The sequence below is a fragment of the Aulonocara sp. 'chitande type north' Nkhata Bay genome, linkage group LG15 (genome assembly GCF_057382095.1).
Source record: "Aulonocara sp. 'chitande type north' Nkhata Bay isolate Kocher_YH1m ecotype deep benthic linkage group LG15, A_spYH_male_GT1.1, whole genome shotgun sequence".
Taxonomy (NCBI): Eukaryota; Metazoa; Chordata; class Actinopteri; order Cichliformes; family Cichlidae; genus Aulonocara; species Aulonocara sp. 'chitande type north' Nkhata Bay.
The window spans coordinates 24,637,628-24,650,934 of NC_141358.1; the positions used below are offsets into that span (position 1 = coordinate 24,637,628).

At 41.2% G+C, this 13,307-nt stretch overlaps 1 protein-coding gene across 2 annotated transcripts in view; it reads right to left on the reverse strand.

The window, feature by feature from the left end:
* cfap61 (cilia and flagella associated protein 61) overlaps positions 1 to 13,307 on the reverse strand; it is a 45,663-nt gene that overhangs the window by 21,359 nt on the left and 10,997 nt on the right. Inside the window, exons 11-15 of one of the 2 annotated variants that reach the window (XM_086265134.1) lie at positions 12,656 to 12,782; positions 10,880 to 10,957; positions 9,982 to 10,188; positions 8,202 to 8,330; positions 2,994 to 3,121 (exon numbers count right to left, since the gene is read on the reverse strand). In XM_086265134.1, the coding sequence (XP_086121260.1) occupies positions 2,994 to 3,121; positions 8,202 to 8,330; positions 9,982 to 10,188; positions 10,880 to 10,957; positions 12,656 to 12,782 (669 nt within the window). The remainder of the gene's footprint in view (positions 1 to 2,993; positions 3,122 to 8,201; positions 8,331 to 9,981; positions 10,189 to 10,879; positions 10,958 to 12,655; positions 12,783 to 13,307) is intronic. The other variant, XM_086265135.1, reaches the window with a different exon arrangement.

A 13,307-nucleotide genomic window follows, 5' to 3' on the forward strand; every position in this document is an offset into this window, starting at 1 on the left:
TCCTGCTCTGTTCTTATCTGTGCTTCCTGCTAAATTAACGCCCAGCGGCGCACATTGACAACACCAGACACCAAAATGCTGCTAAACCGATTGTACATGGGAAGGCTGTTGTTTCATATTAGTGAGCAGTTATAGCAGTAGATACATGCAGTGAGGCATGTGGTAAACACACGATGGCTGTGCTTGGTTCCTCATATTGAAGAGGTACTTTAAGGTTATATCTGGTATACAGGATTGTTACAGGACTACAACTACAGCCAAATAACCAAAAACAGACTTTCCTGGGTGCTTATTTTACCTGTAAAATATTACAGGTACTATTAAATATCCTGCACCACAGCTCCACGGAGATGATAAACAGAAGCTGATTCCAAAGACACCACCTGGTCAGCTGAATGAAAATCTGCTTAGCACTTTGATGTGAGCCAAAAGTTGCTGGTTTTTATATAATGCTTTCATTAAATGACTCATTATACTGCACATTTTGTAAAGTTGGTCTCAAATCACACCTGTAGGCTGACTGCAGTATTAGTCATAAACCTTGCTGCTCCATCTTAGTGGGTGGTACTCAAATGCCAATCTATGGGGGTGGAAAAATTTGTGAAATAAGCAAAATTCCAGTTTTTATGAATCAGCATCCTCACAAGACCAGCAAGTCGCTCTGTCACTGGCAGTTAGCTGCTAGCAGGCGTTCAACCTCCAGCACATTACTTACACTAATGAGCAGGTAATAGTATGATAAAGTAGAAGAGGTCATCTACAAATCAGAAGTTTGGTGGTTTGATCCCTGGCTGCTCCTGTTTGCATGCCAAAGATATTGAACTATGAGTTAGTCCTGACATGTTGATTAAAATGTGAATGTTAGGCTAGGAAGCATTTAGGCATATAAAAAATGATTGTGTTATTGAGGCTTGGGTATAAAGTTACTGCTATAACTTTAACTTGGAATGTGATAACTAGCAAGCTGAGAGACCTTCCATCTACTGAAGAAAAAAAACAAACAAACGAAAAGGTAAAAATATAAATGATTTGACGAATCACCTAAAGTAACTTTTTTTTCCTTTAAAAGTTCTACATTACTGACCTGTAGATATTAGCATAATAAACACATTTCCCAGCAAACAATATTTATAGCTGGATCAGATAAAAATGCCTCCGTGCTTTGTGTCAGCATTGGTTTAAGCGTTGCTTTCTGACATGAACATGCGAATAATAACAACAACACAATAACACAGCAACAATCTGACAGCGACCACAGTCAAACTTTCTTGTCAATCCGTGCCAGAAGATGGATTTTTTGTGGCAGCGCCGAGGCATTATGGCCCATTATTGGCGTCTGGATGCGACAAAATCAGCAGCTCTGGATTTGCTCTGTTATCTGCCGGTGACAGACAGCTGTGGTGACCCTGCAGTCTGACCGCGGTGAGCAAAGGGCTGAGCCGCTGCAGAGCTCTTTATCTGCCTGACCCCGTCCCAGCCAGTAATGGAGAGAGGGGGGGGGGGGGTGGACTCAATGAGCACAAGGAAATCTGTGTTGGTGTGGAGGGGGGTGGACATTTGGGCAAGGCTGATAAGGGGGGCCCCTCGCAGGCCGAAACTGACCCATCTTTCACCCTCTAAATGTGTTGCCGCCTCACCATTAGTCCAGTAGACACTAACTGCCTCATTAGTCAACTCATTAGTGACAGCAAACACAGATCGCTGCAGCAGATCCTGACGGGGGAAACAGTGGAGTGGCAAATTAAAGGGGGCCGGCTCTGGCCCCGCTGAATGCCAGGCCTCAGACAGCTGCGTGCGCCTGCCCCGGCACCGCCGCAGTGCCAGCCTCACCAGCTCTATGAGCGCTGAGAGATCTCGCTCTCTCAAAACAACAACCCTGGTTGCCTGGCAGCTATCAGCTGGCTCTGAATCAGCAGCCCTCTGCTTCTTATTATTTGCTGGAGCAGTTAATCTCAGGGAGCGAGGACAGAGGCAAACAGAAGACGCCTGAGCTGAAGTCAAGTGACATTTCCAGAGGTTTGGATTCCTGGCATGAAAGGCGATAAAGAAATGAAACAGAAGCTCAAGTGAGAGGCTCTGGGCTACTCGGGCACCTAAACACATTTCATTCTAACATCTGCCAGATCTCTATTACAGCACCTGCATCCTCACCGTGTTCTTCTTCTTTGCCACATGCAGTGTGACCTGTTTGTGCTTATAGCAGACATCATTGTCTGCAGACAGTTACTGATTCAGAAACATGAGGTGCATGTTTAAGTGTCTGTACTACAGGTTGCGCCACTTGATGATTCTGAGTGCCATTTACACAGACTTTCATTATTAGACATATATGGAGACATCCACTGCGACCTATTTTGAATATGTAATCTTAAACACAAATTAATTTTATCAGTTTAATCAATGCCATAAGAGCAACTTTAAAAGTTCAATCAATTTTTATTAAACATGAGTAAACATGATAAATTTATCAGGAACTACTTTTAGAAGTGGATTAATCTATATTTGATCCTGTGAGTATTTGGGGCAACCGGCTGGTGTGTATGGTCAGATTGAATATGACTATAATGATTCATGAAGGAATATGTCATATGTTGGTGGCAACAGTGGCACTCTATGGCACAAAGGAACAATATTGTACGTGGCACATTTACATCCGCCTGTTCACCACAAACTACCCGACAGACAGAAACTCTTGGGAGCACTTTGAGTGTATAGGTGAGATTCTGAGCAGCTAATGAAGCTGTGTGCCGTGTGCAGCAGAGCTGTGTGCTCTGTGCTTGATGGGGACTTGGAGATGATAAGGTACATACACAATGCACAGATGGTGAGAGGTTTCTGTGAGAGGCTTAATAAGGGCTTGAGCAAATTTTTGCCCCGGGACACCAAACAGCTAATCGGATCAGAGTGAAATAGGAAAAACGCTGTCACTCCTGCCACAAATTTAGAAAGTACAGCCGCAATCAATCCTGGAGTTAGTTCAGAGGCAGACTCACCAGGAACAAAGCACCTCGAGGAAAGCTAAACCTGTGTCCGACGCTCCCACCAGCACAATCCGGGTATTAATGGTGACCTTTGGCTCCATGGTCAACTTTCTGCTGACGAGGCTGAGAGCAAACGGTGCCTAAGAGAAACAAAGAGAGGAGACGGTCTGTCACGTTTACCCCCATCTGGAGGCGACACATCACTCCCAGAACGACTGACACCATTTTCAGGAAATTAAATAAATGCAGCAAATGTACTTATTATTACATAATGACCTGTCCAATTTCTCCCATTCACAGCTCAGCAGATTTCATCGGGGTACCTCATCAGCCTGCAAGCTTTCAGCTTTTCTCTTTATACTCTGTGACATTCAAGCGCGACTCGTGCTGAATCTTAGGCCCTAAACGTCTGCGCTGTGTGAAACTTAATGGACACGCCATCAATCATGCTTTTCACCAGTTTTCAAAAAAGTTCACAAGCGTTTGAGCAGAAACGGCTCAAAGCAAAGGGATTTTCTTGCGTAAAAGAAAAAAGGAAATTACATTAAATGCTGCAAATTTCCAACAGCATATGAACTTTTTATACATCTTTTTTCAAGGGAAGAAGAATTTTAATGAGCTGACACGCAATCTGCCAAAATATACAGAGTCCTGCCTCCCTGCATAAGCGTATAATTACAAGTAGCATGAATAACATTTCGTGCAAAGCACATTTAATTTTAGCCAAAACGGAAAGCCCGCTGGGATGGGAAGAGATCAAATGTGTGACCTGAGAGTTAAGGAACCCTTTTCTCCAACAATCACAAAAGCGTCCCACAGGAATTGGTCGAACACGCCATTCCAATTTCCCAATTCTCCAAGGCCAATCGTCTCTCTCGCCTCCTCTCACTGTGATCTGAGGCAGCTAATGTCGCCTTCATTTTCTATAATTAAACAGATTGGCCCCACAATGCACCTTATTGAATGAAAACAACACTGAGAAAAAAAAAAAAGTAAAAGAAAAAAGTGTGTGTGCGTGTGCGCGTGTGTGTGTGGGGGGGGGGGGGCATGGGTGGAATTAACCTTTGTGTGATATTTAAATAAATTTCCACGAGGGCATGTGAGCCCAACATCTGTCACATACACGGAGGTGTTTTGGCATAGGTTTGACTGTAGGAGGAAAACGTAAGAAGCCTTGGTTATTTTATATGATAAATAAGCCACACACTGAAAAATTTGAAGCATCAAAAAATCACAAAAAATTAAACTTTGCAGGTTTGATTTTGAATTGTGTTTGGTAATTTAGTATATACACCAAGCTTTTGTTTTGAAGCAACATATTTCAGAAAAGGTTGAGAGGTGTGTAATGCTTAAAAACACTTAATGGAACAACTAATTAAGTTAATTAGTAACATGATTGTGAATGGAAAACTATCCCGCAGAAGCTAAACCATGTGTATGCAGCCCTCCGGGTAATTTTAATTTTAGCAATACAATACCAAACCACATTCTGCAATTATTCCAGCTGCACGAGCCTCTGAGTACAGACTATTTATAAAAATGTCTGTGATTACTAAACAATTAATGCCACATTTTGGTCCTCGAATTAAAGCTGAGAGCGTGTACTTTCATGTTATTTGAATATTTTTGTACAGAGAGTTAAAACCTGAAAAATGTGCTCCAAAATAGATGGGTGTAACTGTATTTTCCATTTTTTTCATTTGGTCTTTGTACAGCATGTCGGAAACAGGGTTTCATCTCAGGAACTTATGTAAGCAGTAAAAGTCAATTTGTCTTTATTTTAATTTTGAATGCACAGGCTCATTATTTTTAATTTTTTGCTTGACTGGAGATAAAGTAGCCTTGGAGTCGATATGTGATGTATATTGTGTGATTACTGCAGGTAATACTAGGTTAAATCATGCAGCAACCACTGATGCTGAAAAACCAAATGAATTTCATGCAATAATCTGCAGTTCCACTAACGACCACATGAGGCAAGCTCCAAAGTGAGTCGATCCCCAGACGTCTGGGTTAAAATGATTTACCAGTATTAAAAAAGCATGTTTAAAAACTGGTGCAAAAAGAGTGTTTTGGATAGTTTGATGGATAAAAACTTCCCAGTGGGAATTTTGTCAGAACTGGATACTGGAGTTATGGGTATGGAGGTATGGCTGTTATGACTGATTATATTATATTATTGCAAACTGAGCCTGTGCTTGTTTTGCTGAGTGAAACTCCAGTATTTTACAGGTTTGCTATTTTGCACTAATTATCAGACAGGTGTGCGTTTGTGTGTTACATCCATGTAGTTTATGAATGCAGACTGATAACAAGTTTGTCAGAATTAGATGAACTCCACCCTCTGGTCCAAATACGGTCACTCAAGAAAACCAACATGGGTCCCACATACTACTCCTGTCTAAAGCTAATTTAAGCACGTTTTACTACCTGAAAGATGATTAAGAAAAAGTATGAACAGACTGCATTACTGTTCTCTACATTATTTTACATTTATAAATATAAACTGGGACATCCTGTTTGAATATGTAAATAAATATGAAATGAGCAGCACACTGGCTCTGAAAAGTCTGTGAAAGCTTTTTGGTGATGACACTGACTTGCCGGTATCATGTGCGCCTTAATTTTGAAGATAAGATCATGTCATGACCGTTTTCTGGTTCATTTAGACTAGCCTTTACCCTGAAGAAAAAAAAATCTCATATTATTGTTTGCATGTATATCTGTCTGTTCTATTAACTTTTAAAATAGATAAGACAAACAGTGATTTTTAAGCTGATGTCTCACACAGCTGCTGTAGGTCGACATTTATTGAAACCGAGCTTTACTTTATATGTAAAAACCCTTCATCTGTTATCATATACTGGAAAAATTAAATGCCTAGATGCATCTGTCTGAATACTGCAGGAATTAACCAGATGAGGTAATCAGATGAACAAAGCTCCTGTCTCATCTGCATGTGAGGTGGAGCAGGTGCAGCCGCTCTTATCGCGCTGGAGGTGCCTCACCTTTGCCGCACACAATGACCACGGCACTGCGTAACATGATCCCGTATTGACAGAGAGGGAACAGGTGCTTTAAATTTGATTAGTCATCCCGGGGCCGACATCGGGAGGAGGCTGGGACAAAGATCTCGGAGGCGAAGCTGTTATCAGGCAGCGTGGAAATCATGACTGGCATGGGGCTGGCGGGAGGGGAGGGGGGTGATGGAGTGAAATGAACATGTTAGTGTACATGGTGACGCCTCAGGTGGAAAGAGCGCTGCTGAACATGGGGTAAATATTTGAAGTGCAGGATGTTAAAATCAATCAGCCAGGCTTTAAGCCCCAAACATGGTTGACAGCTGAAACCATGCCATTATTCACACAGGCTACTTTCACCTGCTTTTCTCCACCTTTTACTGAAGTCATCTTAAGAAGCTGCACTTCATATTTACAGAAGAAAATATGCCTTAAACAGAGCGACAAACCAAGGTACTAAAACCCAGGCTGTTAGTTTCATTTTCTTTATTCTGTTGCACTTTTTCCCTTTACTTAATCAACTTATAGTGGAAATCAGGCAGCAGGTGACAGCTCAGCATACACTGCACGTGGAAGATGATGCAAGTGTTTTCTCTCACTTTCATATAATTAACCTCAGCTTTTTATTATCATCAGTGCTGAGCTGACACACAAACAGGTGAGTATTACTCTTCAAAAAGCATCAAAGCTGATCTGAAGGAAAGCGATGGCCTGACACCTGCCTGAAACACTGTGCTGGTTTTCCTTTCATTTGTATGTTTAGTTACAAGAACAGACCTGCGACAGATGGTCTGACTCCCCTCAGGGCATGGTCTCAACATCATGGAGTCAGTCTGGGATTACATGAACAGACAGAAGACTGAGACTATAAGACTGAAGCCACAGAAGATGCTGGAACAATAAACATACCAAAAACCTTAGTGCCATTCTCGGACCCAAATCATCGATGTCCTCGGCAGAATGTGTCACTCATTCAACAAAACCTTAAACCCTTTTCACTGAGTCAGACACAATCTGTCCTTCCCTAAAATACTCTAAACACATTCTCAAACACTAAAACACAAAAAAGCAAACCACAAAGATAGAATTGGAGGAAAACTACAACACAGATGTCCAATCTTAAGCAGTTCTCTGATGTAATTTAATCAATATATGCCAGTTCGAAGGATGTCTGAGGTTGATTCCAGCAATGGATGGAAACGCTGAGAGGCAGTGAAGTAATCGGAAGGGCAATCTGTGACACGGCATATTTGTTTACATGGACTCACAATGACAAGAAACAAAAGAAATGACCTCATTCCACGTTTCTATAACAACAACAAAAGGTTTACTTGATTCATGCTTCTTATAACCATGTTGGGGTAATGTGGAACTGACCACTTATAAAGTCTTATGAGCTATTCAATACAAGCAAATGTAAGTGTACAAAGATTTAGTATACATTCCTTCCACTTATCCAGTTCAGGGTGACAGTGGGGCTGAACACTGTTTGTTTCATATCTGAATGAGTGAATTAGGACAAAGAAGTATGATCGACTGCAGCCACAATCTCAGGTCTTTACTGTATCCTGATATTTCATTTCATCTCATCAGTAAAACTGTAAAACTGGAGCACAACTGGAAATACACACTACATTTTTTATGAATGGTGCAACAAATCTTCACTGGTTCTAGGTGTTATCTGAATGATCATCTGTTATTTTGAGTGGAGGTTTAACAGTTTGGATGTGTTTGTGAGGTTTTACCTGAGAAGTCTTGGCTCTTTTGTGTACACAGCTTTGAGCCTGAGACAGTTAAATCCTCAAAGGATTTCCCTAAAAGTTAAAAAACTAAATCTCATCTTCTGAGCCAAACACGGTGTGCTGATTAGTCCATCATGCTTTTTTGCACATGAATGTGGGAGGACTTTTGTAGTTAATCCTCAGTAGAGTAGTTTAAAAACATTTGTTTCAAAGTGAATGTGATAAATTGTTGTAGGTGTGGGGGAAAAAGCTGCTCAGAAGCATCTCTAAAACATGAACGTTCATTCCATCAAACTGTGCACTTCATCCTCCAGCAGTGAGTTTCTCTTGCATACCTACAGTTTGTCTGAACTCTTTTGAAACAGCACCGCCTGGTGGCCACATGCGCACCCTGCTGTGCTCCCTGCCATCTAAACTCCCTGGCAGGAGGCTTCCTGTCAGCCTGCTGCTGTGCCCACCTGGTCTTCTGTGAGCCGCCTAGACGGGGCGTTGATGCCAAGCTCCTCCAGCGGGTAGATGATCTGGCGTCGTGGGCAGACGGGGACGGCGCAGTTGAGGACATAATGCAGATGGTGGACGCAGGAATTCTGAGTGCAGAGAGAGAGGGCACGGAGTCAGTGAGCACAGAAAGGGAAAACCCCATCGGAGGTTAAACAGCAATCAGTTTGGGGCTTTTTTGGGGGGGGGTGCAACTGGAAAGCTACGTGGTGATAACGAGCTCGGGTGAAGAGTTAGATGATACAAGCGTTACACCACTGACACACGCTGCCCAAGCACAGCTTAAACCCCTCTGCTTATCTTCTGCCATTATTCCATTTTCACATCACGATCACCCAATCTGGTGCTTGTTTGTGGAAGTTAATTAGCAGAGGAAGTGGAAGGTCTCTACACGTTGAGGAAATTTCTTATTATGGCGTGGAGAGGTTGAGCTGGCAGCGCTGTCGACACCTGCTGCCCCGACCTCGGGGACCGGCAGCCTGCTGTAAAAAATGACCTGCTGACAGGCGCAACACGACCACAAACCCGTCTCTCTGATCAAGTTAGACGGCCACGAGCACAATTCCATATCCAACCTGCTCTCTCCATAAATAAAAGTTTGCTGAATTAGAGGAAACCATTAAATGAATAAAACTCAGTATAAAAACATTTGGTTTTATTTATGTTTTTACGGGGTTGTGAAAAAATTCTCCTGGCTTTCAACAGCTTATTTTCCCTTCCTGCTGCAGGGATGATCTAATCTAATTCTGCCTTTATTCAGACTTTCTGTGACTTAAGTCAAAGTAATCAGTGATAATCCAACACAGAACTAATACAAACTGAATTACTTAACGAATTACTTAACGAATTTATTAGACCACCTGTCATAAAAACAGGAAGGCAAATGTTTTGAAAATCCATTAACAACAGAGAGTACTCAGCCAATGATTATGTCCTACTGTACATTTGCACTATTTTTTTGCACTATTTGCACTATAGTGTTTTCCAAAGTGATTCATGATCAGAACGTAAAACACATTTACATGTATAGATTCATTCCAAAGGGCTCTCATACCTCAGAACGCATAACAAACCGACATACCGTAACATAGCGTCGGTATGTTACGTGATGGGATGAGGACATGTTGCGTGGGTCATATATAGCCTACTTCGATCTTAAGTGGGTTGAACCTGTGAAACTACATGGTAAATGTGCAAAATTGAGAAAAAGTTCTAGTAGTTCAAAGTGTAAAGTTTTTATTAATTTACACAAAATGTTGTATCTTTCTTTTGTTTTTTGTTAATGTGGACTTACTGTAAAAAAACAGACATTTCCTTAGCATTTACTGAAAAAACAGGAACTTTCCTCTGCAGAGTATGAATGAAACTGGGGAGGTGGTCTTTAAAAACTGGCTTATGAAAACACGGTTGAAACTTAAAAATCTATATGCACTCCTTTTCCAAAGCCAACCTGTGGGCCGGACTCCCAGGCCAAATCTGGCCTCTGGGCCTTATGTTTTACACATCTCATCTAGACTGATTGTGTACCTTTACTGGCTACCTGTACATGCACTATCTTGCTACCTAGACTGGGGTTTTATAGTCACATGATCTGTGTAAAATGGATTTGTCTTTTTTTTTTAACACTTTTTACAGTGTGCACTCGTTAGTTTGTTACACTAATGAGCAGCCTTGCACCCCAGCTGGAAGTGGCCCAGTGGTTAAGGGCTAAGCAAGGACCTGGAAGCCCCGTGCACTCACCTCCTGGCTGTGGTAGGGGGGGTAGATTCGGAGGTACAGGCAGGATTTGCGAGCCTGCCGGAGAACCTCCTTAAAGAAGTTCTTGGAGAAGTGTTGGACGGTGGTTTTGAGGACGAAGTGGAGTATCTGAGCGTGCTCATCGTAGCCATGGTGGCTAAAGTAGATGAAGCTCTCGATGTTGTAGTGAGCACGGATGTACTCGATGTCCTGACAAAGACACAGATTCATGTGAGCTTGACGACAGAGGAACAAATTTCAGGAGTAATATTTTAGGTTTTTCTCCTTTTACATTGTACATTTTGCTTATTGCAGTTCTTTTGCCTTTGTTGCCTATTACTGTGTTATTAGACCATGAAGTATTGGTATGCCATGTCATATAATAGCTACATTATTAAGAATTAATTAAAGCTATTAATATAACTTTAATTAATTTTATTTGTACATTGTCTTTTTATTTATTGTTTATTTTATCTTATTTCAAATTAGTATTTTATTTAATAGAATATTTTCTTAATTATTTATATTGTTTAATTGTTTTTACTGTTGTTGTTGAAGGTTGGCTTTTTGTTTTTGCAAGTATCCCATGTCCACAATGTGTCCTAATTGGCCATTTAGCATTAAAAATTATAAATAAAAACAAATAAAAGCGGCAGATCGATGGAGCATAAAAATGAACATGCAGCACAATTCCTAACGGAAAAAAAAATTCCAGACTTTAATCATATAAAGCGCAGCTCTTTAGTCAGAGAAGAAGTGAAAAGCCAGGCTAGTGTTTAAAACAGCTCGCTGGCAACTCCATTTACCTTTTATTAGAAATCTTTTTACTCCTTTCAGGCAGAATGGGGGTTTAAATGGTCAAACACTTCACACTTTTACTAATAAACCAGACTTCTAGTACCTGCTCGTCCTTGATGATGACAATCCCAACTAACTCTGCTTCTGCCTGGGCGACGAAGGCCTGCAGTGGAACGGCATCCTGAGGAACAAGTGAACCAAACAAAAACACGTCAAATTTCCGTGATTCCACTGAACTACACACGAGAAGAGTGCACTTTACTTGTAGCTGAGACCAGTGCCATGAATACACATGAAGTGGCTGCATTCTCATTTGAGAAGTAATTATCAGTGTTGGAGCTGCGGCAGTGACAGCTGGGGTGTCAGTCAGAGAGGAAAATCCGTTCAGCTGAATTCTCACCAATCTGTTCCCTGGCACAAGAGCCAATATTCCTCGTTATTCCAAGACAATCATCACACCGCTCCAGTTACACTCGACAGTCCAAATTAATCACCATCTCATTTTTTAAAGTTAAGGGGAGCAAAAAGAGTCTTACCCGCCTTAAATTTACTATATTAACCCTTTGTTGTTGTCTCTGGGTTTGGAGTTCTGTTTGACTTTGTTTATCTCATGATGTGTTTCAGATTTTATGATATTGTTTTTTTAACTCTTGGTTTTTGTGTTGGTGCGCAGGGCGGAGTTTTCTGCCTGCCTGCCTCCACCTGTATTACCTCCTGTTTGCTCTTCTTACCTGTTTCCTCCTATCTGCCAACATTCCCTGTCTAACATCCATGTTTCCTAAATTTTGGAACTGCGGTCAAGTTAGTCAAGTTAGTTTAAGAAAGGTTTGGAATGAATGAAATGACCCTGAAGTATCTGCATGGCAGCTGTAATAAGAGCTGTCTGACTTCTTTAAACAGTAAGCAAAGGTGCTTTTATGCTTCCTTTAGCAGAGGACACACTGGAGCATCTTTAACGAAAGGAAAGCAGATACTACTGCTTCAGGATCATCATTAATTAGTTTTACTTCAGAGAGTTACACAAAGGCTGAAGAAAATCAGGAGTTACAAACATAATAAGCTAATCTCAGAGTCACAAAATTTTTTCTTTGATTTCACAGATGAGATGAAGTAGATGTTCCTCTTTGCCAGCTCTGTTCTAGGATGCCCTCTGGACCCAGTGGAGGTGGTGAGTGACAGGAGAATGGCGGCTAAGCTGTCATCCCTGTTGGACAACGTCTCCCACCCCATGCAGCAGACTGTGACAGCACTGAGCAGCTCCTTCAGTGGGAGACTGCGGCACCCACGGTGTGGGACGGAGAGATTTCGCAGGTCTTTCCTCCCCACTGCTGTCAGACTCCACAACAAAGACTTTAACTGAACAAACACACACATCCACACATGTGCAATAACACTAAGTGCAATAATCTTTTCTGGCATCGTTGTATTTTTACTCAGTTGTATATAGCATTCGTATTCTATTTTTATCTTATTGTATATTTTTATTCTATTTTATTCTACTGTATATAGTATATTATTTTATTCTATTCTGTACAGCTGTGTACTGTATTTATTCTTATTGTATTCTAATTTTTGCGTCATAACTTTTGCACTGTCCACTTCCTGCTGTGACAAAACAAATTTCCCACGTGTGGGACTAATAAAGGTTATCTTATCTTATCTTAAAATACAACCTTGATATTAAAGTGATTTTCATATCCAGTTTTGTCAAAGTCTTATTTAAACAGAACTTGTTACGAGTTGTTTCAACTTGTAGTTGAAACTCATTTTCTGCAGATATATCTGAATGTGTGAGTCTTTGTCTGATCTAAAGCACAGCTGAGGTCTGTCTTTGTGAATCTGACTGCAGGTGTGTTAATAACAGTGTTTGTTGGCTGACCTGGTCACAGCCAGTCTCGTAGTAGCGGTCCAGGTCCTGCAGCAAAGACTCATTCAGACTCAGATCCTTCACCAGAGCAGAGACAGCAGAGCGGTCCAGAGCCACGGCTGGCCTCACGCTCAAAGACCTGTGGGGAAAAAACACTTAAAGAGTCTGTGGAAATGCTTTCTATAGTGCTCTGAGACTTCATAAATGATTTCATGGTATAATCACTATAAATGACTGAACAGTTCATGCTCTGTATCGATGCTGTTTTAAAGAATGTGTTGATCTCTTGGGCTCAGCACTGCAGGAGTACATGGATGATTTTTCAAATTTCACTAAACATACTCAGCCACTTTATTAGGTACAGAAGTTCAACTTTACACTAACCAAAGTATCTAACGAGCCAATCACACGGCAGTAACATGATAGATGTAGGGCTGCAGAAATGATCACGACAACCTTCTGAAGTTCAAAAAGAGATTCATAATGGAGGAAGAAATGTGGTTAAGTCACTGAATGTGACATGGCTGTTGTGTCAGACAGCCTGGTCTGAGTATTTCAGAAACTGCTGATTTAGTAGGGGTCTTCCCACACAACCATTTCTAGGGTTTGCAGAAAATGTCAGAAAAAGAGAAAATATACAGTGAACTTCAGTTTTCTGAGTTAA